The sequence below is a fragment of the Exophiala xenobiotica genome, assembly GCF_000835505.1.
Source record: "Exophiala xenobiotica strain CBS 118157 unplaced genomic scaffold supercont1.1, whole genome shotgun sequence".
In the NCBI taxonomy this organism is placed as follows: Eukaryota; Fungi; Ascomycota; class Eurotiomycetes; order Chaetothyriales; family Herpotrichiellaceae; genus Exophiala; species Exophiala xenobiotica.
In genome coordinates, this window is record NW_013562494.1 from 1,531,828 (window position 1) to 1,556,994 (window position 25,167).

The window sequence follows — 25,167 nt, forward strand, 5'->3', positions numbered from 1 at the left end:
TCTCCACTGAAGCATTGATTGTTCTACAAGACTGCCAGCATCCAAGAGAAAACTCATCTTTGGAGACCGGCAGATGGACGTCAAGGACCTATTGTTTACGGTCAATCCTTCTTGCTTGGTTCTGTGAGAGCATGAACAACTAATCAATGAGATAGTCGTGGTGATTCGGGTATTGAGGATGCCTGCACTGTGCTATGGTACGCTGAGGGTCAGAAAAGGGGCAAGAGATGATGGGAACAGAATCGGTAAAGACATGGTCATATACTTTCCCACCTTTTTAATCCGAGTGGGACGCCAGGTTCAGTCAGTAATACGTCGTTTGCCTCGAGCGGCACGCCATATAGGCTTTTGTACACACCCGGTCTCGACTGTCCTCGAGCTGATGCGCTTTTGAGCTCCGCCTCTCCTTTTCTGGGAATTGCTCAAATAACTTTCCGGCTCCAGTGAGGATAGACGGTTCAGGTTTTAGAATCATTGGAATCTTTGTTAGATTCATGCGGCGCACATTTTAGATATCAAAGGCTTCCCAGTGCTTGAGTTGATGTTGTCACAACATAGCATACGGCCTTTAGCCGCTTGACGTGACAGCGGCCGTCCATCCCATCTAGCAACCTCAGGGCTGTGGTGTTTCGGTCTCTGCAGAATACGAGTTGGAGTATCACCAGCGTTTCTTCGGCAGAAAATCCTTCAGATGCATCTCTCGCGGAGAAGCTGCGCTCACGCGGTCTTGTTCGATTCCCGGACCTCAAAGTCAAATCGATCACCGCGATCGAGATACACCACCTTGTCATCGAAACCGGCTTTCGTCATTTCCGTTTTGAAGTCCTCAAGTGGAGAGAGAAAGACGTCGTAGTCACTTTGGTGAGAATCAGTAGGATATCGCCTAGAAACGGAGCCAATGACCCAGGAGAGAAAATAAGGGTACTGCCATAGTGCCTGAATTACTCTGCACCCAACATGGCACGTGGAATGCGGCTACTTTCAAAGCTGGTAGGGCAATGGCAGGCGCAGGGAGGGTGGAGACTTACTCATAGTGAATGGGCACCGTCAGATCCGGCTGCACCAACTTGACAAGTTGGACCCCTTGCTTCGCGTCCATGGTGACCATCATCAGCGGCATATGCGGACCTGGGATCGTCGTGCCACCGAGGTGGATCAACATGAGGTCGATCGGCTTGCCCGCGTGCGTGTACATTTCCGGTATCTTCTCGAGATCACTAACGTACAGGGTGTCACCGGAAATGTAGATCCTGTACCCGCACTCGAAGGACTGGGCCTCACAGGATGGCGAGTAGCCGAGTTCGAGCATCCAGCCGTTCGTGGGCGGGACGGCGCCGAGAATGTCGTTGGCTTTCGAGAGTAGGCCATCGCCAACGTGTTTGCCCGGCATGCCGGTGATGCGGATGCGTGGGCGCGACAGAGCGTCACTGGACCCGGAGAAGTTGACGAACATGTCATCCCAAGCGTCGAGAGGGTGCACAGACGTGAAGGATTCGCCGTCCTTTTTGGTGGTAAGGTGGTGATGAGCATGAGGCGTGGTGATGATGGGTAGGTCGCGGCGCAGGGAAGCTTCGACTTCTTGATCGAAGTGGTCGGCGTGGTAATGTGAGAGGAGGACGAGGTCGATGTGCGGGAGGTCGTGGAGGTCGACGGCTGGATTGGTCTTGCGGGTGCCGCGGACACCGGGGCCCAGATGGACGTGGTCGCCTTGGTGGAGGAAGTTGGGATCTGTCATGAGACGAATGCCTTGCCATTCGAGGATCGTAGTAGCGGTGCCTACGAAGAAGAGACTGGCATTGGTTTGGGAAGACTGGTTTGTCGGATGAGACTTTGTGGACTTTGCGGCGGGCAGGTGCTCCTTTACGGCTTTGGATGATGGATAGTCTCGTGTTGGAGCTTGCTTTTTGGTGGGATCAATTGTGATGCTGGGTTTTGTTGTCGCCATTATCATGGACGATTTAAGTGACGATCGGAGGGTCGGGTCAGTATGGGTTTGACCGTGCTACCTAGGTATGTCATATGGTTGTAGAGTGGTGAATATAGAAGGGCTTTAGAAATCTGCGGCAGTGGCTCCATGGTGTTGTTGTATATGATGCTGGAATGACGACATGTGCAGACTGACTTTTCGGCTTCGGGAATGTGACCCGCATGACAATTGGTTCTCATGTATACCGAATGGAGAACATAATACTTGCCTGAGACGGAAGTGAAGTTTTCCAAGCTCGGCATTGCTTGGACCTCACATTGAACAGGACGCCTGCACACGACTTTTTGAGGTGAGTAGCGACGAGGTCTCTCCCGGCAGCCACTGTCTTGAGCGTTTCAATGAAGACGACCAGGGATCGAGTTTCGTTTGGGGAATGCCGGTTCAGAAATAGTGAGGGCGCATCAGGGCTATTGCTACTGGCCGGCCGGTTTCGAGGGCGTGATCCGTGTCTCTTCGATGTAGGTTCCATGTAGATCAACAAGCAAATGATTGAAGAAGGGACGCCGACCACATCAAAGTAGCCTCGCCTTGAGCAGGCTCACATTGACAATGCAGCAGATCGAGCCTGACAAATCCGGAAAGCAAAGAGACATGTTTCGAAGGCATTTGGGAAATATCTACAAGATACTATGTGAGCAATGGGTAACTCACCTCGGATTAAAAACATAGATTGCGACGGCCTGGGCGACGGTACAGGTCTTGCCATCATGGACACGGGAGTCGTTAAACTTGCAGAGGCGGAGCTTTGAGCGTACGTCTTCTTATGGTGTTGGTAAAAGGAATCAAAAGGAGTCATTGCACGCAAGCATTTGAATCATGTTGACTTGACTTGGGAGGAGCATGCTGTCATTGGTGGAGTCCGATGCACGATAGTGCAGCTATCAGACAATGCTCACAACCCCAGGTTGTTGTACAAGATGCCATGCGAGGTGTCAGCAATGGCTCAGCCGACTTGATCATGCCGCCTCCCAGGCATCGCTGTTCTAATCAGCTATGGTCAGCCAGCACAGCCCTCAAGTTACCGTTGTATTGTTGGTATCGTCCAAAATACCCAATGGCAAGACAGTTCCGAGTCCGTGAGCAGCGACCAGGCAATTATGGCCGTTGGACAAAGCTAGAAGACGATATCGCCATGTTTGAGGGATCGGCTCCGTTACACTCGTGGGTCCAATACGCCTCCTGTTAGGGTCTGGCGGCAGCAGAAATTTGCGAGGAGAATGTAGAGTCGCCACCACCTTGAATCGAGTCGAGTCGAGCCGAGACTCCACAGCAACCCAACATATTCGTGCGTGCATGTATAGAGGGGTCAATAGCATTGAAGTCAGGAGACTGTAGCTTGGATGTGAATTCCAGCATCTCACCGTCCCCACCTGCTGGACGCATAGATGCTCGTTCCAAGAGTCCTCTAGTGTCAGCGATTGTTCCGCCAAATATCACGGGAGATCCGAGCGTCTCCGGAAGGTGTCCACGATTGAGTTGTTGAAAGAGCGCCAGGCCGACGCAGTTATCGTATGCGGGGCACCTGAACATAGGAAGGACCCCAGGTGTCCGGACCGGAAGCTTCTGGTCGAACAAGTTGCTATTTGCACGTGGGAATCGATAGCGTGAACCACGGTTTCGCCAGATCCCAGTTGTTATATCCGTAGCTCGTTCCAGATTGAGCACAGTAAATTTTTGGCGAGGATATTGGAGGCCACGGGCCGTGGTATGGTGTCAATGGATATACAGAGTAACACAGTACGCGTGACAAGTGAATAGTTCAAGGACAGGGTCCAAGTGGTCCTCCTGCGATCTTGGGCATGGGTCATGCGGTATCCTCCGCGTGCGATGAGTGTCGATCTGTGGTCATCTCGGCAAAAAAGAAGTCGTGATCGCGATCAAGAAGTGGCTCCTTGATTCCGAGCATCGGTAAATGAAAATTTATTGCGTCGACGTGCTGTAACTTAAGTCCAGCGTGGTCCATCGACCTGTATCCGCATAAGGGACTGATAGAGATAAGCTGGCTACATGCACCTGATGAGCAGTCAAGTAGTTTTCCCGTCGTCTGAGCCGTCAACCCGGAGCTAACCCTTGTATGAGCCTAGCTTCACTCACATCTTGCGTGCTCCTGCTCGTGAAAGAGTAGGTATGCGAAAAAGCCACGACTAGATTCTCAGGTCTCGATACCTACGGCTTAGCCTAGCGAACCGTGACCATCAGAGTGGGTCGTCTGGGAACGCTCGCTTGAGCCAGGATCTGGAGACACAGCTTGAGTCTAACTGACTGTTGTTCGTGGGGACTCGAATGCTTCCTCTCTTTCGAGACGCTACTGTGTACACTGCAGCAGCTTTTATGTGACCATAGATCCGTTACTGGAATATGCACAGATGTTACCGAGCCATTATTCAACTCGCCAATGTAGGTGGCGCCAGTGATCGTGAAAACCTCGTCGAGACGTGCAAAGCAACAGGTTTCAGAACATCTTGTCCGTCCGCTTCATGTGACTGTGCTACCTTCTGATGGTGGCGAGCCGGCCGTCTTTGCACGAACCATTCCCGGACGAATAGAGCAACAAATCTAGATCAAGAGGACATTGAGACGGAGCCCGGGAGCTCTTTCAGTGGCGAAACCACGAGATGGGTGACTTCAACAGAGGTTGGACAAGCCGGATAGATCATGGACAGGACCTATCAGCCTGAATGAGCCAATCATGAAAGCTGGGTTCGAGCGTCTGGCAAGTAACAAGATAGCTTAACCAGACTCACTGGCGTGGTAGGATTCTGGAATCCTGTACATACGAGCTTGTAGCTTGGGGGCGCTTAGAATGGGGCGAGCAGTCTCGTATCTGCCGACCGTGTCAGAAATTCAGGGTTGCGGTACGTTCGGAAGAAAGCATGCCTGGTTGCGAGTGATGCCTTTGTTGAGAGGCAATCGCCGATCATGAGAGCACAGTGAATGGTTTTCGTTGAGTATTAGCTCAACTGTTCATCTCAAATTATGGTTGGACTCAAGGAGCCGTGGCATCCTGGCAATGAGATGCAAAGGAAAGAAAGATCCCAGTGTGACCATGTCGTACAGGGTTATGGTGACAGCTGAGGAGCAATGCCTTGTTGTGGAACAACAGGGCCGTGGATGTCACAGTGATGTTGCGGTGTTCATGTCTGGGTGGCCATCTCAGTGATTGCTGCATGTCAAAAGGAGCCACTCATATGATCATGGCTCGCAAGGCCTCCAAACGAGCTCCGAAACCATACCTCGTAGAAACCATCGCCGACGCGCAAACCCCCGACACGCTCCGAATACGCGACGACCGTGTCAAAGCTACAAGCGACAGACAGGGATAGTAACGAATCGAAATTGACGGACGCACGACGGAACCTTTGGTTGAGCAGGAGTGAGCAGGAATGCAAGAGAAGTCAGCATGGTGATGGGCAGACGTCTATTGGTGTTTCATCTCTGGGAAGGTTGACTTGCATGTTCGTGGCCGGGAACAATACTAGTACGAGTAATATGATGATTTGACCGGTTTTTGGACGTGTCAGTACCACAAGTTTGCGGATGCAAAGAGACTCAGTGACCGGGTGTGCCAGAACCAATCTTCGCCCAATGTCGGCAGGATGAGACAGCAGTGACCTACGGAAGGATTTCCACGTCCACTGAGGAGATTCCTACAAAATCCGTGGCCCTCTGAATGAGATAAGACCGTAAGTCTTCGACGGGCGAACTCTGTTCTACAGTGTACTGCCACGACTGCGTACTCGTACACAGTATGCGCCGCAGTGTCGGACTAGTTATGCAGTGCAGTGGCGGGCTTAAGCAAGGGGTAGGAAAGAATAAGCGAAGAAGGATAGGCCGAATTTTTTCGTTCTGTGAGAGACTCCATATCAGCCACGGCGAATGCTTCATCATCACTACTGGGTGCTAGCAATCGTTGCCCATCATCGGAACCAACGTTGCCCCTAGCCGGCAAAGCCCTGCAACGAGCCACGATTCTCGGCGACATCATCAGTGATCACGAAACACGCAGTGCCCAAAAAGGCTGCTGGTTGGCCTTCGGATCCCTGGATCCTGAGCAGCAAATTTGAAAGGCGCCTCTTCTCTTATTTGACCCCCAACCTGACCGAAACCTCGCCTGATAGACCCATTCTTCCACAAGCCGAGCCACTTGTGATTTGCTGTCCCAGACTTACAGATACATATCCGCACCTCACGTTTGCGCTCCTTTTGTCGGAGATAGGTGGTTTGCCGACCGAGCACATCCGCCGGCGCCCTTTCAACCTGAAGTTTTCTTATTCTGCTGCAAGGCGGGCGCAACGACATGCAACTTGCTGCGTTGGCCAAGGATCTCCTCCAAGACGAGACACACCGTGCTTCTCAAGGTTTCAGTTATGTGTGGTGCTGTCGACATGTCTAGTGTTAGACTTTGATAGTACGCCGTACCGATCACCACGCCGCAGCGTCTGAACCTCAGTGACATCCTCGGGGCCTGCGAGCGGACGGATCTTGGGATTTGCAAGTGCTGTGGATTCGTTCAAAAATCAATATACCCAGTGCAGACAGACGGCAACAGCCCGCGCCACCAACTGCATATCTTTCCTCGCCTCAATTTGACTAACTAGTATACAGAATAACGCGGAATCATCAGCCGTAGTATCACCTCTACATGCGCCAGATGTGTGCACGGATGAAGACGTATTACAATAATCAGGTATCCGTGAACCTTGATACTCGGTTACGCCTGGAACCGTCGAATCTGGCAAGCCCATACCCGCCTCGCCGCAGCCACACACGAAGTTACAGGTAGACTGGAACGCAAGGGATAAAGATACGGGTACACTGCTATTTCTGGAGCGGTCAGGATCTTTCGAGGGCAAAATTCGTTCTTGCTCCTTGTCGGATCCACGACGCTTTCTAAGATGATCACAAGTCTGGATTCATACGCCCAACTAGCAGCCTGAAGAACCCGTGCACCGCGTGATTAAGTTATGCCTTGTGCTCTACAAAGATGGTCCCCTGTTGCTCGGCTTGTTCCTCGTGCAGCTCCATCCATGTGAGGTGTCCGAATGATTGTTGTTCTTTTTTCCTCGCCTCCGCAGCGAGATGTAACTAGGCGCTCGGCTAGTGGTCAACGCACGGGATCCGACTGATGCTTGAACTTTCGCTCGTGCCTCTCCTTTTTGTCGACTTACAGTATCCACGGCTAGAACAATAATAATGTCATGGATCCTCAGCTGACATTCGACCGGGCTTCCGTTCGCCTTCGGGCTGTAGTGACACAGGACTAACTCGTCGGAGACGTACAGCTTTTAGCCTGTTGAGGGTTGGACGAAACCGAGCGACTGGGTATCTCAAGTGTCTCTCGAACATCGCGTCTACCAATGCTGATCAGAGTGATAGTCATTTTGAATAAAGCTGCCGTTGGACGTTTCTCTGTCGACCTTGCCTCGCTTGGGAAGTCTCCACTGCGCAGGTGTTGATCGCGACATGTGTGCTCTCTTTGCCTACGAGTAGGACTTCGTAGCCGACCTAGTCGTAATATGGTAGACAATATTTTGATCGGCCTGGCTGCAGATACGTGGATGTTACGAGGACCACCATTTTCTGTCTTGCCTTCGGGCCTTGAGACGCGGGGCGGCAGCCTGAGACGTAGGAGTGGCCAGGTGTGGTTAGGCACATCATGGCCATTAATTTGAGGCCCGTCATTTTGCTAAGCCCGCCGTCCACCGCTTAAAAGTTCCACTGAACGTGCATGTCACCACCCACCCCTACGCGCGCATCTTTTGCGCCTAACTCACCACCGGTCAGTGACCTCAGTCCCCAGCGTGGTTCCGGCTTATCCCTCTCAGCCCATCCAAGTTCAGTAAACTTGCGGAAATAATGTGTGGAGGGTAGGAGGATCGTCCAATCCTTTGACATGCCACGGGTCCCCCTTCTCACCGGCATCGAGGGGCGTTACTCATGCAGTTACAGACTAGCGAGTAAAACAGGCCTTCAACTCTTAACACTTTCTTTCAAGCCCACCCGGGTTGGCTGCGTCCGGGCTTTTTTGCTTCGGGGCCTTCCTCACCGGGCAATGTGGCAGTTCATCATCCTCGTCATCCACTTCGGACCGCACAGCTGTAGGCCAAATGATCAAGCCGCAACCTCCTGACGACGACGACGACGACCAGGCTCCAAGCTCGCAGCTCGCAGCTCGCTTTTCCAGCTCCATCCAGACCAGGCCGTGCGTTGCTCAGAGTCACCCTTCAGGTTTTAGCGCTGTGGTATCCTTTCCGTGCCAGTGTCCGGCTGATGACGAGAGTTTTGCTGGCGCAGGCGCAGGCGACTGACACCATTCATTGCCACTTCGCTCCAAAACTGGTAATTGCATGATCCCACACGCACGCACGTACGCAACGCAGTGGTATGCACATCCCCTTGTTCAAAGAAAATTGAAAATTCGCCCTTTAGCCGTGGCCCAGTCTTCAGTGATACCGGCGCTAGTTCCATCGGTGACTTTGCGCACCCTCAGGCTTCAGCTGGCAACCCGGCAACGACATCGAGATTGAATCATGACTACCTAGCCGTGGCTAATAACAGTTACGAGGAGGATGCGTTGCAGTGGCCCGGTGACTGACGGTTTGCCCATTTGCCCATTTGCCCATTTGCCCACTGTTTTATGGTGGAATTGCTTGCTCGGGTCTTGGACAAAACAAAGGCGATGGCCCTTTTTTCCTCCACTCAGCATCGATCTTATCCCTGGTCTTTCCAAAGTCTGCCCCCCTTCCTTTCTTCCAAGCGTCATGGGTCCAAGTCAAAGAGCCAGCTTGCCAGAGAAGGTCACACTAGGATTTCCAAGGCTCCTGTCTTTTTAGCCCTCAGGCCCCAGGTCCATACCAAGCTAAACGTCGTCTTTTGATACCACATCCGAGCTACTTGGAAAAATTGTGGTCAGAGAGTGGCCATCGCTTCCCTCTCGCATCGCATAGCGCAGCGTGTCTGGTCAGTGGTTGCCCATCACCGTCACAATTAATGTCGCCGCGTCAAACCCCCGTTTCCCGTTCCCCGTTCGTGTCCATTTTGTGCTTTTTTTGCTTTCCGTCATCCATCATCCTAGCACATCCTCTCCTTCCAAAACATCCCATCACTTCCTGACTCTATCCTCCGCCAGCCCGTCTTAGTCCACTTTGGCAATCATTATTGCGCCAGTGTGTGCTGCGCTCCATCTTTTCGTCGCTGTTGCCGGTGGCCCCTTGCCTTCATTGGCTCGGCCGTTGTGTTGCTTCCCAGTCTCAGTCGTAGCTACCCTTCCTGCGGCTTGCCTACCCTTTCGCTGACTTGCTTCTGCTTTCGCGTCGCCTCCCTGCTTGCTGCATCGGGCGGCTCGTCGCTATGGGTCCCTGACATCAAAAGGCCGAGCCTCGAACCGCGTTGGATCCAAGACAAGACCGTCGAAGTTGAGTTACTATTGATGAAATACAGGAGCAGTGATCAGCTATCGTTGGCAGCCACGAAACTCTACCTGCCGATGCTCGGCTGACTGCGTCTTAACCCATACATCTGTGTCATTTGCTTCCTGATTGCTCCGGACTATCTTTCTTGATTGGCATCTCCTCGCACAGTCACCGTTTGAGACGGCGTTGGTGGTGAAGGCGACCTTCACCATCCCAAAAGGTTCCACCCTTCAAGACGGCCCTCATTCCAAACCCCAATTCAGTTCAAGGCTCCAAAACATCAAAGATGCTCCTCGCTTCTTGACCATTCTTGATCCTTTTTTTGTTGCGATGCTCGTTACTGCCAGACTTATCCACCACGCCTCGTCATCCGTTGTCAGCCACTTCAACTCAACACCTGGGACCGGCTTTTATCTCATCGACACCTCGATGCCGTACCCTTCCTCACCACCAATACTCACCTGACCTCAGTAAACCTTCATCGAAGCCTTCGCCTACCGAGCCGTCCTGTCTCATGTCGTCCATGTCTGCTCTTCGCCGCGGTGTCGGGAGCCTGGACTGGTCAAATTCAACTACCAAATCAAGCTTCGACTACCCTTCTGCATATGGGTTCAAGAGGCGGAACACCGACGATACCTCCTTCAGCAACGGCTTGCCTACACCTCCCGGATCAAGGGCCATGGCCGGAGTGTCACTCGGGGACAGCTATCCTGGCTTCCCCAGCCATCTGTCTCAACACAAGGGGGACTTCTCTCATAACGCAGTTGGTGCCTCTCAAGGGCATAGAGGATTATCGCTAAAGAACGGCAACTCTCACGCTTTGGTATCTGCCTCAAACAACAACTCCGACTCTTATTTCCGCCCAGCCGTTGATCAGAACAATGTCAATGTCAATGCCATTGCACCTCATCTCCAAATACCGGAGTCAGTTAACAAGAGCAAGGGCAGCCTGGCAGAATTTACGGCTGAAATCACCTGTCTGTTCTGGTTCGAGACTGCAAGCACAATACAATATGCAGAGGATTTGCCGAAGGACCATCCTGTGGACGGAGGACTACTTCCGGATGCTATACCATCAATTGGGTTTCGAAAGTGGGTGACAACTATCATCAGCACTACCCAAGTCGGCAAGAACGTGATTTTACTGGCGTTGATGTTTATTTATCGGCTGAAGAAATTCAATCCAAGCGTCAGTGGAAAGCGTGGGAGTGAATACAGGCTTTTGACCATTGCTTTGATGTTGGGCAACAAGTTCCTCGACGACAACACCTACACAAACAAGACTTGGGCAGAGGTCTCTGGGATTTCTGTCACAGAAATCCACATCATGGAGGTGGAATTTCTCAGCAACATGAGATATGATCTTTACGCCTCGGCCGAAGAGTGGAACGAATGGAAGGCCAAACTCGGAAGGTTTGGCGCGTTCTATGACAAATCATCACAGCTCCGCCTCACAGATGAACCCAGAGGCACAGCTCCTGTCACTCCAACTTCACAAACTTTCTCTCACAAGTTACCCTCGCCGCCATCACCTCAGCATGCGGTGCACTCCTTTATGCGGTCACCTCTGAACAATTCTTACCCGTCTCTACCACATCCTGTGCCTTCTTCAGCACAATTGCCGAGCTCCCCGCTCCGGGAGCAATATGGATCAGGTCTTCAACGGGAAGAGAGAAAGCGGAGTCTTGACTTCTCTGCAGACCTGCCACCAGCCAAAAGACAGCAGTATCCCACTCCGATGCAGAGTGGAGGCATTGGCCATGCGAACACTCTTCCATATCCGTCAAATGGTCTCAGGGTTCCTCCCATTCACAGCAACATTCTAGATCCGAGCCTGTCTACTCTGCCGCTGGAAATTCCGAGGCTCGATGTCCCCAGGGTTCCTCCTCCTGCTCATCCCTCAACCCAAGTTGCTCCGCCATCAATGCCAGTCAGCCGAGCAATGGCGAGTGTATATCCGAGCGCAACTGCTGGTTATCCTCAGCCTGTAACTCCCATTTCCGCTATTCCCCAGAATCTATTCCAGAACCCTATTCCGAACCTTGGCGATGGATCAAGATCGATTTCGAATTATCCTTCGGCTCATACGTCTCCATCGAATGGCTTTAATACTACGACTTCTACACTTCCAGGCCTTTCACCTTCATACTTCTTGACACATCGGACTTCGCCATACCGGCCAGTACGACATGTCAACACCCTCCTATTTCCACCTCCCTCTACTACTCTTCAGGCTCCTGTCAGGAACATCCCCTATGATCAGATTCATTATCAACCCTTGGGCAAAGCTGCTTCTGAGCGGCGCACTGGCCCACTTCCTTTTATGCAAGCGGACGGATGGCAAAGGAGCAATACTTCAACACCTCTTGCTCATCCGCAATATCATTTTTAGGTCATGGCCGCGGAAATTGTTTTTCTTTCATCAATTCCTCTGTGTCGCACTTTTCAGCGACCAATGATTTGTGCATAGCGTGGCGGTTATCCATTTTTCTGTACGCAGTACTCAGTATCAGCGATATGCATTTCATGGGCGTTGGGAGGGCTGAAATAAAAGGCACAAAACATGACGGCATACGAGCCGGATGCACGCCGAGCAATTCGATAGAAGGGGTTGTACACAATTAGATGGTCTAGCGTAGGACACCCAATGCAGCAATAAGCTGCACCAAGCATCAAAGGAGAATAGAAAGAAAATTAATTTGTCTCCCATACTATTTCTCCGTTCTCTGTAGTCTGACACTACTATCATCTTTCGGAATCACCCGTTGAGACCAAGCGCTATGGCTGCACCTGATGCAAACACTGAGCAGATTCCTCGATCATACTCCCGCTGTCACAGTACTGACCATGTCCATTTGAATGCGTTGATTAGGAGAACTGTCCCAGAGCGAGTCTGTCTGTGCATGGTCATTGGATGAACAAAAACCTCACTAGCGAGGTGTCGGTGGTCATCACGTGACTATGCTGATCCGTCCAACGTTACCGCTCAACGGCTTTCTCATGGACGAACTCCAGGTCTGGTAGAAAGTGAGCCAATTTTGCAGAACGACCTCAGTGTTTGAGTCGCGACAAAGATGATGAACGATACATGAACTTAACGCGAATAATGCAGCATCCTTGCTTCCTGTCATTCCGCAAGGATGCGCAAGACATTATTTCTCGTGTTCATCCATGGCTTCAAGGTACGTACGTACAGCATGCGGCATGCGGCCGGAATAGTCTGCCCCAGTCTCTCTTCATCAACGTTTGGCTTATTACTGCTGCTAACGACTGCTTCTACAGGGTGGCGATGACACCTTTGGATCCTTTCCAGAACACCTTCGTGCGCTTGTCAGCCACGCTCTGCCCAACATTGACGTCGTCGCCGTCACCTATCCGAGATTCGAGACACGGGGCGAGCTGAAAGACTGTGTGGCCCGTTTCAGAGAATGGTATGCAATAGACATGGTGAGGTTGTGGAGCATGACTGACCAAGTTCGTGTCGCAGGCTGCAGAATAAAGTGATCGATCTGGAGGTCGCTCGACACACTCCGTCTCCGATGATCGACCCTTCGGTCCATGTAATGTTGATCGGGCATTCTATGGGTGGCATCGTCGCTGCTGAGACCTATCTCCTTCTCGCAAACGAGCAGCCCATTCCGCCAGCATCTTCGCAACAAAACCCCAGCAAGCCGAATTTTCCCTCCAACACGACTCTCAATTCAACCACTTCCACTTCCCATCCCACACCGTCTCCCACGTCCCAATCACACAGCTTCATGTTCCCGCATATTCAAGGCATTCTAGCCTTCGACACTCCATATCTCGGCCTTGCGCCGGGCATGGTCGCTCATAGTCTCGAAGGAGGCGGCAAGACACTCGCAAGTGCTTACAATACCTACAACGAAGTCTCGTCCATTTTTGGCTGGGGCTCTAAGTCCGAGCCAAACGTCGCCTCGTCTGCTGGTAGGAGTGTCGCTGCTCTTCCTGCCCCTGCATCGTCCACCGCTGACGCAGCGGCCGCACCAAAGTGGCAGTCCTGGGGCAAATATGCCATGTTCGCGGGCGCTGCAGGCGCAGTCGTCGCTGGTGGCGCAGCGGCACTCTATTCGCAACGTGAGAAGCTCAGCGTCGGATGGCAATGGGCGAGTGATCACCTCCTTTTCGTGGGCGAGCTGTTCAAGCCGGAGTACCTACGTAAGCGAGTCGAAAACGTCGAGGAGGCGTTCAAGGAACGAGGTGGCGGATGTGCAAATCTCTATACCAACTTGGGCAGAGGTGCACGGGAGGGCTACGGGATTACTGCTAGTCTGGCTGGGAAAGAGCGGACGTTCTGCAACCTGCCTGTATTTGTCACTAGGGATGGCAAAGAGGTCAGGACAGATGGAGGCGGATTCCGATGGGCGAAAGCTGTCAACGACAAAGCAAGCGACGAGACGACAGCACATATGTCCATGTTTTTCCCGCGGGATAACCCTGGCTTCTATGCCCTCGGCGAGAAAGCGAAGGAGTGTTTGACTTCTTGGATTGACCAGGGTTGGTACCAGGCGAGTCATGGATTAACTTTTCTAGGAAAAGATCACGGCGTTACTTTTGGCGAAGTCGGAGATGGTTGGGAAAAGCCTGATTATGACACCGAGGAGGTGAGAGCAAAAGAACGCGAACGGGATCGATATGGGGCTGCATACCCGGCGGACGCTGACCTAGCTAAGGACTGGGATTCAGTGGCCAAGTACGGGGAAGATTCGGATGTGGAGAATGATGTTAGGATGCGTGATGATGGACATGATGATGAAGACCTGGCGGACAGTGTCATAGTCGATAAGGCGGCGCAGGGTGATGTACCGTTGCCAAGGTCGAGAGGTGATACCGGTCTCTGAAATGATGCTGAGGCATGGGCTGTCAAACCAGGATAGAAAGGAGATAAACGATAGCCGGGATCCTTGCATAGTGCAGTGGTATTGTTCTGGGATTGACGGTGGGCAGTGAGGCTAGAAGCCAGACCTCAACAGGGTGGCACGGTGTTGGCGTCAAAGGTCTGACTGATTTTGTTCGTCGACACCGCATAGTTCGGTGTTCTCTTCATGTCCATATTTCTATTTGTCGGGATGTTCTAGCCTGTGCCATTGGTCTCCTCGATACCTGCCTTCTGGGGAATCCTCTCTTGTCCTTCTTCGACCATCCCTTCACAGCCGGTGACCTGCCCTGCTTCCTTCTCGACACTGCCGAGAAGCGTCGACTGTGTGGGTTGATCTGAGGACTGGGCTTTGGCGTCTCGCATTTCCTGAACGGCGGCTTCTTTGGTTTGTTGGCCGGACTCGTAGCCTAGGGCGGAAGACACAGCCCCTTGGACATACTGCCGATGCCAGCGTCAGAGAAGAACAGCATGGTGGAAGTGGCAAAGGGAGCGGAAGGGGAACGTACCTTGGCGTGGCCGCCGAGCATGGATGGTTGAGACTGAGAGTCGGAGGATTGGCTTGCGGACATTTCTGTATACTTTTGATTGCGCTGGGATTTAGATGTTGGTGCAAGGGAGTTTGGAGCATATGAGCGGGTAATTGTATCCTAGTATGGGCGCCGCTTCGTCCGTGCTGCGTGGTGAGCGGTCGATGACAGCATCGCAGAGGTGATGTCATGGGAGTTAAGAGGCGTTATCGCCACGTGAGAGATGCGATAAGAGCCAGACGGACAAGAAGTCCGACTGGGCTGGCGAGGTGATTCCACCGCTCCACACTTCTCTCGAGCCGAGGCAGTTAGACTCGACACAACTCGACTGGCACGACTAGGTACTTCAATCCAAAGCCGAAGAATCAGGCACATTTCTTTGCTGATTGATGTGCTCGACTATCGCAGACTCACATATTTGACAACGCGTTGTGCCATCTTGCAGAATGATATACAGATTTCTCAGCCGCTAAAAGACTTCTTCATCAGGCTTTGAACACCTCGCTTCTCAGAGATCTCTTTGACCATTCTACAAGCTACCAAATAAGCATGACAACACACAAAGTCGAGCCATTGCGGGGCAAGAAGCCGATATCCTTCAAGCGTTTAATGGCCGTCAAGCAGATCGCCAATGACACGTTCGAGAGTCTCACAGCCGCCTGGCCACCGGCACCCTTCCAGCGAGCATTTGGTGGTCATGTCTACGCCCAAGCAATGTACGCTGCAAGCAAAACTGTCGGAAAGGGACTTGTGGTTCATGTACGTGAGAGAACTTTTGCTGACATTTATCTGGATCTGATTGATGATGTCGAAGCAAATGACAGGCTACTTCATCCTTCCCGGCGCAATCGATGTGCCCTTCGTCTACCGTGTCCGAAGAGTCCGGGATGGCGGGATCTACTGTCTCAGGTCTGTAGATGTGTTCCAGCAGTCTAATGCGGCTGGTCAGGGCTCATCGCCTTGCTTTACTGCTACAATCTCGTTCAAGCGCTCGGAAAAAGGAAACGCTAAATGGCATGACTTTGATCATCAAGATGTGTCGAGGCAGCATATCAGGACCGAGTATGCGATGGTCCTTGATGGTGTGGGGCCCGAAGACCATCCGCTTGCGCCTGGCGCGGACTCACAGTGGTGGGAGGACCAGGAAGCAGAGAAATGGAACCGGACTGCCGCGGCGTTTCCAGGTGTCGAGATGAGGAAGGTCGATATGCATAGGTATAATGGACGGGTTGAGCCCGGTGGTGGGAAGGACGGAAAAGGTGCGTCGAGGTGGCGGGGATTGCATTTCTATCGACTTATTCAGGACGACGATTCTGGGGACGAGGTTGACCTGAATCTCCATGCTGCTGCGCACCTATATGCTTCGGACAAGAATTCGCTGTTCCTTGTGCAGCGGGCGCTGGGGTACGAGATGGTTCCCACGACGATGGCTTCGCTGTCGCATACGGTGGTCTTCCATGGGCTGGCGGAACATTTGTCCATGGTAGGCAAGGACGGTAGGCCAAAATGGTTTGTCCAGGAGGCATGGTCAAGTCAAAGTGGTGATAATAGGGTTTGTCATAATAGTCGGCTGTGGGATTATGAGAGCGGGAGACTCATTGCGACGACCATACAGGACGGCATGATGAGGTTTCCGAGCGAGCTTGTCAAGAAGATCACAGGAGGCTCAAAAGAGATGGGAGGGCAACAGGGGAGCAAGCTCTGAGTTGAAAGAGAGCGTACTGAACGAATCCACACAGCGTTGAGCACCATTGGTGAGCGCAGCTTGGTTTGCGCCGATATTGGCCTAAGAGACCCCTTTGAACTAGTCACGGCTGGTCAACACGCTCGGGTGACATGAGCTCGGTGAATGATTCAGACTGCGTGCTGCCTTTTCATACCTGATGTCTTTCCATCTAAGGTAAGCATTGAAGACGATCCACGGAGCATGGCTAAGGAAGGCGCCTGAGGTCCAATGGAGGAGGCAGTGGGATGAAGTTGGAGCTCATCACTTGGTTTGACCGGCCATCAACAGGTGTGAGACAGGCGGACGACTGCCTGTCCAGCTTCACCTGGGCTTCAATTTTTCGCTCTCACGGACCATGCCACTTCAGCTCGGATTTATCACTGCCTCTTATGTGCACAGCCTAGATCACTCCATTTATCAGCTTACAGGATAAAGTCTTTCAGATTGTTCAGAACTCGGAACCAGCTTCCTACCCGAGTATCTCGTGGAACCCACAATATCAGACATCATGGCGACTCCCTCAAACCACAATACTATCGACAAAACGACGATTGGAAGAGATTGGGACAGACTACCCGTCGAGGTCATCTCCATGATCATCGGCCATCTCGACAGAGACGACCTCAAGAATTGTCGACTGGTAGACAACTGCACCGGCCTTCAAGCGACATGTCGGTTGTTCCGCGCTATTCATATCTGGCCGACCACGCGCAGCGGTGAAGTAGCAGGGAAAGTCAACAACCCCAAGCTGTCAGGTTTTGTGCGTTGCTTGGAGTGGCATTGGAATCCACTCGTCTGCCGATGTCACTTTGTCTACCTATGCTGCATGTATAACGGCATTGATTACTTTAAGAGCTTTGGTCACCCGTACATGCGAGACCTTCTGCAAAGCCTTTCTCGCCCGAACGCCTTGTGCTATACCAACGGCAGGATTGAAAAGTCGGACGGAGCGTGCAATTTGCACGGCAGTCTCCCACAGGGAGGCGGACTGAGAGCACCTCCACCACGATCAAGAGTCGAGAGATTGCTGAACACCATCTTAGTCAACTTATCAGTGACGGAAACGGCTGGATCGCCTTATGTCGCCCATGTCGAATTTGTGCCCATTACTTGGGACACTTTCTGCACTTACATAATGCCGAGGAGAAACCAGCCTTGTGTAAAGAGAGCAAATTCAAGGTCATCTTCGAGACGCGAGACCGCGATCACAGCCTTACCCTCCTTTTCCATGCCCCAAAGATCGACGGTCGCTGGAATGTCGCCAGATTATTTCAAACTCTGGGAGGATTGCAGAAGCTATTACCTTCGGTAGAGGACTTAGTGTTGGGTTTCGGAGCGATGACGGTGGAACACCAACTCTATCTTTACAGCGAGTCTTCGATGATGGGTACAATGAGTCGATACTTAATGTCTCGCAGTTTCTCCCGACTGAAGAACTTGACCCTTGGCAAGGTAATCACTACCGAGGATGAACTCTGGCAATTCATTGTACGCCATAGGGAGACATTGAACTCGCTCACCTTCCGCAACGTATGTCTCAGCCAAGACGTGTCAACAGGAGCGTTCAACGGAGCGGCTCCGAAAGTCGGAATCGTGAAGCTTCTTCGTGAGGAGACGCAGTTCAAGGATCTGGCTTTTCACGACGAGGGAACCATCCATGCTAGAAGGGGAGGGCACGTCGATGTATGATTGGACGAAATCAGGGCGAACGATGACTGAAGTCCAGGGTCTATCTCGCGTCCTGCACAACAAGGTCTGTTTTGATTGTTTGGAACTGGAAGACCACTGAGTGGTATCTGACAATGCGTGATGAATGGTGTGAAGTCGATCGTAGGCCTCAGAAGACATTCAGTGAATGTTGACCTTTATGCTCAGCTCAATAATGTCAGTGCTGGGTAGCTGATGCGAAGAGCTCAAGAGCCAGATGTGGAGCAGGAAAGCGATGACACTGTTGGAGACCTAAGCTTCTCTCTTGCCGTGACTTGCTAGTTGATTCTCTATGCGTTATGTTAACGAACATACCTCATCTTGATGATTCTGTAACCGTGAAGATCCAATGCAGGAATTTAAGACACCAAGATTATTTTCCGGCCACACCTTGGCAACCAACATGGACCGGAGTTGGCCGTTTCTTCCTGAGCCTTGAACCTCGAATCGTCCTTCATGATTTTTGAAGTCGTGTTGGCTCCATTGTCTGCGAAGGGATGCTGTCTGAAACAGCATTGTGAAAAGTGTCAACCCCAGTCTTGACCTATTCTGAATTCCCAGCCGACGAGGAGCACTTATTTGATCTCCATTGTCTTCGCCGAAATTCCCTTTTCACCTCGACAAATTGCGCCTGAAAGGCTCAGAAATGGGCATTGAAATCAAGCCTATAACAACCGCCGACATACCGTCGGTGGTAGAATGCATCCAAGCCGCGTTCGCTGATGACCCATACCACCTGTGGGCCTTCGACACCCGGCAAGGCAAGTTCAACAAGGAGCGCAACTTTGCCAGTCTCAAAGCGAAATGTGAATGGGGGATGCGCAATGCCTTGTTCTATGCGGCAAAGGACACGGACGACCAGGACGGCAAAGTCCTGGGAGTGAGCATGTGGATGAAGCCGCGGAACGTCAATGAGAAGCAGACTTGGAGCGAATGGATCGACGAGTATGTCCTCTGGTTCAAGCAGGGCTGGAATCTAGTGCGGTATCAAGGGCGCGGAGGCCTGAATACGAAGAGGTACTGGATCTGGAAGCGGGAGCAGGCGATTGCGCAATCAGAGATCTGGACAGATCCGAATGGGTATTATTTCTGCAATATTGTCACGGTCAGGCCGGGCATCCAGCGCAAAGGCATTGGGCGGCAGCTCTTTGAAGTCGTGACGAAGCAGGCCGACGAGGAGGGGAGGAAGTGTTATCTCGAGAGTTCGAAAGAGGTGCCCAACATTGCGATCTACGAGAAGATGGGGTTCAAACTGGCTAGAAAGATGGTGTGTGAGGATGGGGGTGATAAGTGCGATCTGTTTTGTATGGTTAGGGAGCCTCAGCCAAAAGCCTTGCCATGAGTTGAGTTGAGCTGAAGGACGTTGTTGCTCGGATTCGCACGAGATGGATGTCAAGATGCTGAGGCCGTATTTTCAAGCCACTGTCATCAAACAATATGACGAGAACTCGCGAGTCATAGCAATAGCATAAAGTCACTGTATTGATCTAGGGGACACCCTATAGGCTATGGCGGTAATGGGCGGCTTTTGCGGGATCCAGCTGGGGAACTCGGAGCGTCAAATCGCGGAACAGGAAACTCTTAAGTCCTCCAGGTTGTCAGAAGTCGGAGATAGACTCTGTACCGTCGATCTCTCGACAGCAACTGCACAGACGTGGAAGCTGTATGTCCGAGCCCCAATACGGAACGACTAAGGAGGGCCTGAGAGGTCAGCACTGTCGCCAAAAGAAGCCTTTTCTTATTCAGCAAGCTCATAATCAGGCAGAACTACTCCGTAGTGGTCCCATAGACGCATCGTTGCTCCCCCCTTCGTAGACTTCGACCATTCGCCAATACTCATGGCGTAGAAGTTTGCACACATGGGGCAAGTGCCGGGGTATCTGCGTTACTGCAGAAGGCCTTGACGACAAAGAGAGCAATGTACAAGGAACAGCATGTGGGATTTGTTACACCAGTCAACCATAAGTCCATAAGTGGAACGTGATGATAGACCTTTGACATCATGGGAAAGTCAGTGCCTCAGTGCCATCCCACCTCATAAATACACACGACCCCTCCATACTTTTAAGTACCTGTGCTTGGCCCTGGGAATTGAAACCTTTGAAATTATAGAGTTATTGTCAATCTGTCCACAAACTCGGGAAGAATTCAAGAATTCAACATGCCAAATCTACCTAAAGAATACAAGGCGGCCGTCTTCGAGGCCAAAGGAGAGCCACTCACCTTTAAGCAGGTGCCGCTAGAATTGCCCAAGCCTGGAGAGGTACGTACCGTCAGAATGCTTGTTCCATCGCCCCCTGGCTGACCCCATCGTCGAAAGGTCTTGGTCAAAGTGCTGGCTTGTGGTGTGTGCCACTCCGACAGCGCTGTCCAACACGCCTTGTTTGGGAACTCATTCCCCATCATCCCTGGTAAGCCATCGTCGGGTGTGGATTACTCGCCTTTTAACAGGCACAGGTCACGAAGTCATTGGGGAGGTCGCCGCCGTCCCAGATACCGAGAAGCGTTGGAAAGAGGGTGACCGAGTCGGCGCGCCGTGGCACGGAGGCCATGACGGTAGGAAAACACCTCAGAACAGAACTCGAGGAGCCTTCTGCTGAACATGTGACCCTCCAGGGACGTGCAAGTCGTGTCAGCGTGGGCTGTTCCAGATGTGCGAGAAGGAACAGAGTCCGTATTATACCGACACCGTCTTTTTCTGACCATGCTGATATGCATCCTTTCCAGTCAACGGAGTCACGCGGGACGGCGGATATGCCGAATATGTTACATTGCGAACCGAAGCGGTGGTTTCGATTCCTCGAGACGTCGACCCAGCTGCCTTCTGCCCATTGCTCTGTGCCGGAGTGACAGTCTTCAACTGTAAGTGGTTCAACCCCGACTTGACGTTATGGTGCTGATGGGGATGGGTTCCAGCCTTGCGCAATCAGAACGTCCTTCCTGGCTCAGTTGTAGCCGTGCAAGGCTTAGGGGGGCTTGGGCATCTGGCATTGCAATACACCAGTCGTATGGGGTATAAGACAGTTGCGATATCTAGCAGCTCCGAAAAGAAGGACTTCGCTATGCAACTTGGAGCCCACGAATACATCGATGCGTCACAGGGCGACATTGGTGAAGCATTGCAAAAGATGGGCGGAGCCAGTTGTATTATCTTCACTGCGCCCAACCAGAAACTCATCCCACCATTGCTACAGGGATTGGCCCCATTGGGCAAACTCCTCATCCTCGCGGCCTCTGCGCCCGTTGAAGTCAACACAGCCTCGATGATCCGCCATGGCTTGAGCATCGTGGCGTGGCCGAGCGGACATGCCCTCGACAGTGAGGAAGCAATCGACTTTGCCCGGGTGCACGACGTCAATGTGATGATTGAAAAATTCCCGTTGGACAAGGCTAATGAGGCTCTGGAGAAGATGGTCGCCGGAAAGGTTCGATTCCGCGGTGTGGTGATCCCGAATTGAATGAAATGGTCATGAGATACCGTGATGGAACACAGCGAGCGCAGCATTGTACCTTGGAATAGCCATGCTATCGGGTTGGGGGATGCAGAAATTGGAATGCCAGCTGTTGTTTCTTAAAGGGGCCAACCGTTTCGTCCGTGCCTTTCAACGACAAGACTGAGGTGTTCATGAACGGGTATACCGTACAAATAGAAATATATCCTACCAGGTACCTACTATCATCTCTTGGGTAAGTCGTAATTCGTGTAATTTGGCGCTAATGTGCCATTCAACGACAAACAGTAGCGAGGACAATCGTGGTAGGAGGGCCTCCGTTGAATGAGAGGTCCTGGCTTTGCAACCCCGTCCACCTACCGTCAAACGAGTTTCCAGACTCCATACTATGTACCCAGCAGACCGTAGGTCGAGAATGTTCCTTCATGGTTGACGTCAACAGACTCCCTGCAAGTTACACAACTCTTTTTCTGGGTCTCTTTGGTTGGTGAAGCAGCCGCTGTCGTACGGATCTGAAATGGATCTTGTTTTCCGAGGCGCCCAGCGACCATGTTGCTTCAGCTTGGACCCCTGATCGCTTACCTACCAATCAGTCATTGTGCTCCCCTGTCGATCATACAGTTCCCGCTTCAGTTCATCACCGCTTCAGGTCATCTTCAGGGCAGCCTCGTGGCTATGACCCTGACGCAGGGTGACAACTGTCGCAGACTATGCAGCGTTGCCCAGTATGGCTCGTCGAGTGGACGATTCCCTATCAAGGTGGGAGAGAGATACATCACGCCAGAACGCTCTCATCTACGCGTTCATTGTGATAACAATCATTCGTCAGCTGTCGAGAACTTCGAGCCGCAACCCTCTTAACGCCCCTGTTTCTCCCTCTTCCTCTGCCTTGTTACAAGAAACTGAGTCCTTAAGAGAGAGATTAATGCTGACCACGAAAGGAAACCTCCCCAAGCGACCAAAGCCCCTCGGATTATACATCCACGTCGAATTTTACAAGTTCATCCTGCACTTCCCGGCCACAGCATTTCCGAGCAAAGAGATGGACATCTGACATCACAAAAGGATTGACAGATACAAGTCAGGCAACTGTCCCTCACATCTGTGCACGGAAGCTACTGTTTCAGACCAGAAACTTGGGGTCCGCTCTACAATAAAATCGCCGAAGACTGCCCAGCTGGAGGTGGATATTTTGATTGCGATCGGCAGAGATCTGTTGTCAACACCATACTGTGGTCTGCGTAGTGGAATTGCTTGCTGTCCATCCCTCGTTTGCCGAAGCTTGGACTGACGTAGAACCTGAGGGACTCTCAGGCGCTGTCGTTGAGCTGAATACGTGAGTGGCTATCACAACGTCGACGCTTCTGTCAGCGAAAGCCGGCGGTCGATCGTGGTGGAGAGAAGCATTGGAAGCCGAGTGAAGAAAAGGCCCATTCTCCCTTCTCGCAGCAGAGCACTCCTGTCCTTGAAGTGCGACAGTCTTTCAAGTAACATACCATCAACATAAGCCATCGGCAAAGCGGGAGTATCGACATGTTCTCTGGTTGCGCATCATCTTGAGAAAGGCGGGCTCCAACATTCAACTGCTGGAACTTCACAGCCAGAGTGAATGGATCGCTACCAAATTCTGCCGGACCGTCAACAAACATCAAACCTCAACGACGTCAAGCATCGACTCTCCATCAATCTCTTCGCCCTCAAGCACTCATCTCGAGCTCTCTCACAACTCTCGTGCACTCAGTTCAACTCCTCCTAAGTGCCGCACGGAAGTCACCATGAGAACTCGGTTAAAGGCCCGAGCAGTACTTGCGACCGTGTTCTACGGGCTCCTACAGGTCTCGATGGCCAGCATTTCATTCCCAGAGATTCAACCTATTATGGGATTTCCTCAACTCTGCACAAAAGCCTACAGCACGACAATAACTGATTGCGAGCTCGACGAGTTTCCACTATTAGGTGGAAGTGGCTGTTCTGCCAACTGCCAGATCGCTCTGGAAGCGGCTGGTACTTTCATACAGCGAGCATGCGCGAGCTTATCAGCCCCCGGGGATTCCTTGATCGGTCAGATATTCATTGGGAACGTCATCGATTTCCTTTGCACGCCTACCAGCTCACAAACTACCACGACTATGACGACTGCTGCAGCTAGTCCATCATCATCCATGTCGATGGCTTCCGACACAATGACAACCTCGTCAACAGCTTCACAAGCAGCGTCTTCAGCAGTGACTACATCCTCGAGTTCCGCCGCCAGTGTCACGTCTGCCGGTAGTACAACAACAACTACAACAAAAGAAAGCAGCAGTGTGACAAAGTCCTCATCTGCATCTAGATCCACCTCGGTTTCCTCATCGTCTTCCTTGACAACCACCCTTTCAACCTCCTCAACTAGCACAAGCACATCTAGCTCGACCTCGACGACCCGTACATCTTCCGCGACGCAAGCCTCAAGCGCCGGCAATGGCAACACCGGCGGCAGTGGCGGCGGAAGTCCGTTCGACGAGCCGTTCAGTACCGGAACTGGTGTGCTCGTAGCACCACATCATCAGCTGCTTTTCTTATGTTTGGTCGGTTTGATCTTTATTCTACGATGAAATAGATGGATTGGAATCCAGCCGATTTGCAATGATACCCCAAGACCTCTTGCGCAACCCAGGGTTGCAACACATGTACTATTACCAATTTTGGAGGGCCAGTTTTCGAAGGCTTTTGCATTTGCACCTGCATCTGGAAAGAAAAGGCATTCGAATGTTGCCTGCGAGAACACGAGAAACATAATATGGACGGGACACGGCTGAGAAGACAAATTAATGTATGAACGAGACAGAACCCAGCGTTACGACAGGACATGCCACAACCGCACACGGCTCGATGAGTCGGCGTTCGAGAACCATGTGGACATGTCGTCAGTGAACAGCGGGTTTGGTGGAATGATGAAGACACGATATGCTCTCGTCCAGTTGCCATACTCGACGCAATCCGATGGGAAAAAGAATTTGTAATACCAAATCTTTCGGGAAAAGAAGTACCTGACCTGGAGACACCGGCCAGAGGGACGAAGCACACACTGTGCTAGATGTCGAGACTGAGATTGCCAGAACAAACGGGCCGATGTGGTGGGTGGAAAAACACGCTCTGTACTGTACTACACAGTATGAAGAAAGCAAAATAGAATGCACCTTTTCACGCGAAGCACTGGCACTCGGCCACAGGCAATGAAATGAGAATAAACATGGCAACGCACCGGTGGCAAGTGTTCTTCCGCGTATCTCTCTGTTGGTTGTCTGAGCTATATATACTAGTTAGTATATTGGCGTGGCCCCAGTGTCCTTCGTCCATGGGGTCCGTTGGGCGGTGCTAACTTAGGGATGCGTTTACTTGCGCTGTGTTTTGTCGTCGGGATCTCGTACTGCTTCGTGTGCTGCAGCGTCATACCAGATGCTCCGATAAGATGAATGC

At 51.9% G+C, this 25,167-nt stretch overlaps 10 protein-coding genes across 10 annotated transcripts; 7 read left to right on the forward strand and 3 right to left on the reverse strand.

The window, feature by feature from the left end:
• Positions 1 to 99: 99 nt before the first annotated feature.
• On the reverse strand, positions 100 to 2,213 carry PV05_00601 (uncharacterized protein). The gene is made up of 2 exons (XM_013465514.1): positions 1,029 to 2,213; positions 100 to 856 (listed from the first exon to the last, which is right to left on the reverse strand). Exons 1-2 carry the CDS (start codon positions 1,949 to 1,951, stop codon positions 718 to 720), a joined length of 1,062 nt encoding a protein of 353 aa, XP_013320968.1. The 5' UTR covers positions 1,952 to 2,213; the 3' UTR covers positions 100 to 717.
• Positions 2,214 to 3,052: 839 nt separating this feature from the next.
• PV05_00602 (uncharacterized protein) lies at positions 3,053 to 3,774 on the reverse strand. The gene has a single exon (XM_013465515.1). It carries the CDS (start codon positions 3,515 to 3,517, stop codon positions 3,170 to 3,172), a length of 348 nt encoding a protein of 115 aa, XP_013320969.1. The 5' UTR covers positions 3,518 to 3,774; the 3' UTR covers positions 3,053 to 3,169.
• A 5,313-nt stretch (positions 3,775 to 9,087) lies between these two features.
• On the forward strand, positions 9,088 to 12,110 carry PV05_00603 (uncharacterized protein). The gene has a single exon (XM_013465516.1). It carries the CDS (start codon positions 9,914 to 9,916, stop codon positions 11,789 to 11,791), a length of 1,878 nt encoding a protein of 625 aa, XP_013320970.1. The 5' UTR covers positions 9,088 to 9,913; the 3' UTR covers positions 11,792 to 12,110.
• Positions 12,111 to 12,163: 53 nt separating this feature from the next.
• Positions 12,164 to 14,729, forward strand: PV05_00604 (uncharacterized protein). Its single transcript, XM_013465517.1, has 3 exons — positions 12,164 to 12,581; positions 12,682 to 12,830; positions 12,887 to 14,729. The coding sequence occupies exons 1-3, from the start codon at positions 12,540 to 12,542 to the stop codon at positions 14,256 to 14,258; spliced, it is 1,563 nt and encodes a 520-aa protein (XP_013320971.1). The 5' UTR covers positions 12,164 to 12,539; the 3' UTR covers positions 14,259 to 14,729.
• PV05_00605 (uncharacterized protein) lies at positions 14,336 to 14,966 on the reverse strand. Its single transcript, XM_013465518.1, has 2 exons — positions 14,803 to 14,966; positions 14,336 to 14,734 (listed from the first exon to the last, which is right to left on the reverse strand). The coding sequence occupies exons 1-2, from the start codon at positions 14,863 to 14,865 to the stop codon at positions 14,492 to 14,494; spliced, it is 306 nt and encodes a 101-aa protein (XP_013320972.1). The 5' UTR covers positions 14,866 to 14,966; the 3' UTR covers positions 14,336 to 14,491.
• A 406-nt stretch (positions 14,967 to 15,372) lies between these two features.
• Positions 15,373 to 16,528, forward strand: PV05_00606 (acyl-CoA thioesterase II; the record flags this gene model as incomplete). The annotated part of the gene is made up of 2 exons (XM_013465519.1): positions 15,373 to 15,582; positions 15,638 to 16,528. 2 exons carry the CDS (start codon positions 15,373 to 15,375, stop codon positions 16,526 to 16,528), a joined length of 1,101 nt encoding a protein of 366 aa, XP_013320973.1.
• A 529-nt stretch (positions 16,529 to 17,057) lies between these two features.
• On the forward strand, positions 17,058 to 18,238 carry PV05_00607 (uncharacterized protein; the record flags this gene model as incomplete). The annotated part of the gene is made up of 2 exons (XM_013465520.1): positions 17,058 to 17,639; positions 17,693 to 18,238. 2 exons carry the CDS (start codon positions 17,058 to 17,060, stop codon positions 18,236 to 18,238), a joined length of 1,128 nt encoding a protein of 375 aa, XP_013320974.1.
• A 491-nt stretch (positions 18,239 to 18,729) lies between these two features.
• Positions 18,730 to 19,675, forward strand: PV05_00608 (uncharacterized protein). The gene has a single exon (XM_013465521.1). It carries the CDS (start codon positions 18,903 to 18,905, stop codon positions 19,596 to 19,598), a length of 696 nt encoding a protein of 231 aa, XP_013320975.1. The 5' UTR covers positions 18,730 to 18,902; the 3' UTR covers positions 19,599 to 19,675.
• A 673-nt stretch (positions 19,676 to 20,348) lies between these two features.
• PV05_00609 (uncharacterized protein) lies at positions 20,349 to 21,854 on the forward strand. The gene is made up of 6 exons (XM_013465522.1): positions 20,349 to 20,519; positions 20,577 to 20,667; positions 20,714 to 20,812; positions 20,873 to 20,926; positions 20,984 to 21,118; positions 21,173 to 21,854. Exons 1-6 carry the CDS (start codon positions 20,418 to 20,420, stop codon positions 21,712 to 21,714), a joined length of 1,023 nt encoding a protein of 340 aa, XP_013320976.1. The 5' UTR covers positions 20,349 to 20,417; the 3' UTR covers positions 21,715 to 21,854.
• A 595-nt stretch (positions 21,855 to 22,449) lies between these two features.
• Positions 22,450 to 24,955, forward strand: PV05_00610 (uncharacterized protein). The gene has a single exon (XM_013465523.1). It carries the CDS (start codon positions 23,484 to 23,486, stop codon positions 24,300 to 24,302), a length of 819 nt encoding a protein of 272 aa, XP_013320977.1. The 5' UTR covers positions 22,450 to 23,483; the 3' UTR covers positions 24,303 to 24,955.
• The last annotated feature ends 212 nt before the right edge of the window (positions 24,956 to 25,167 follow it).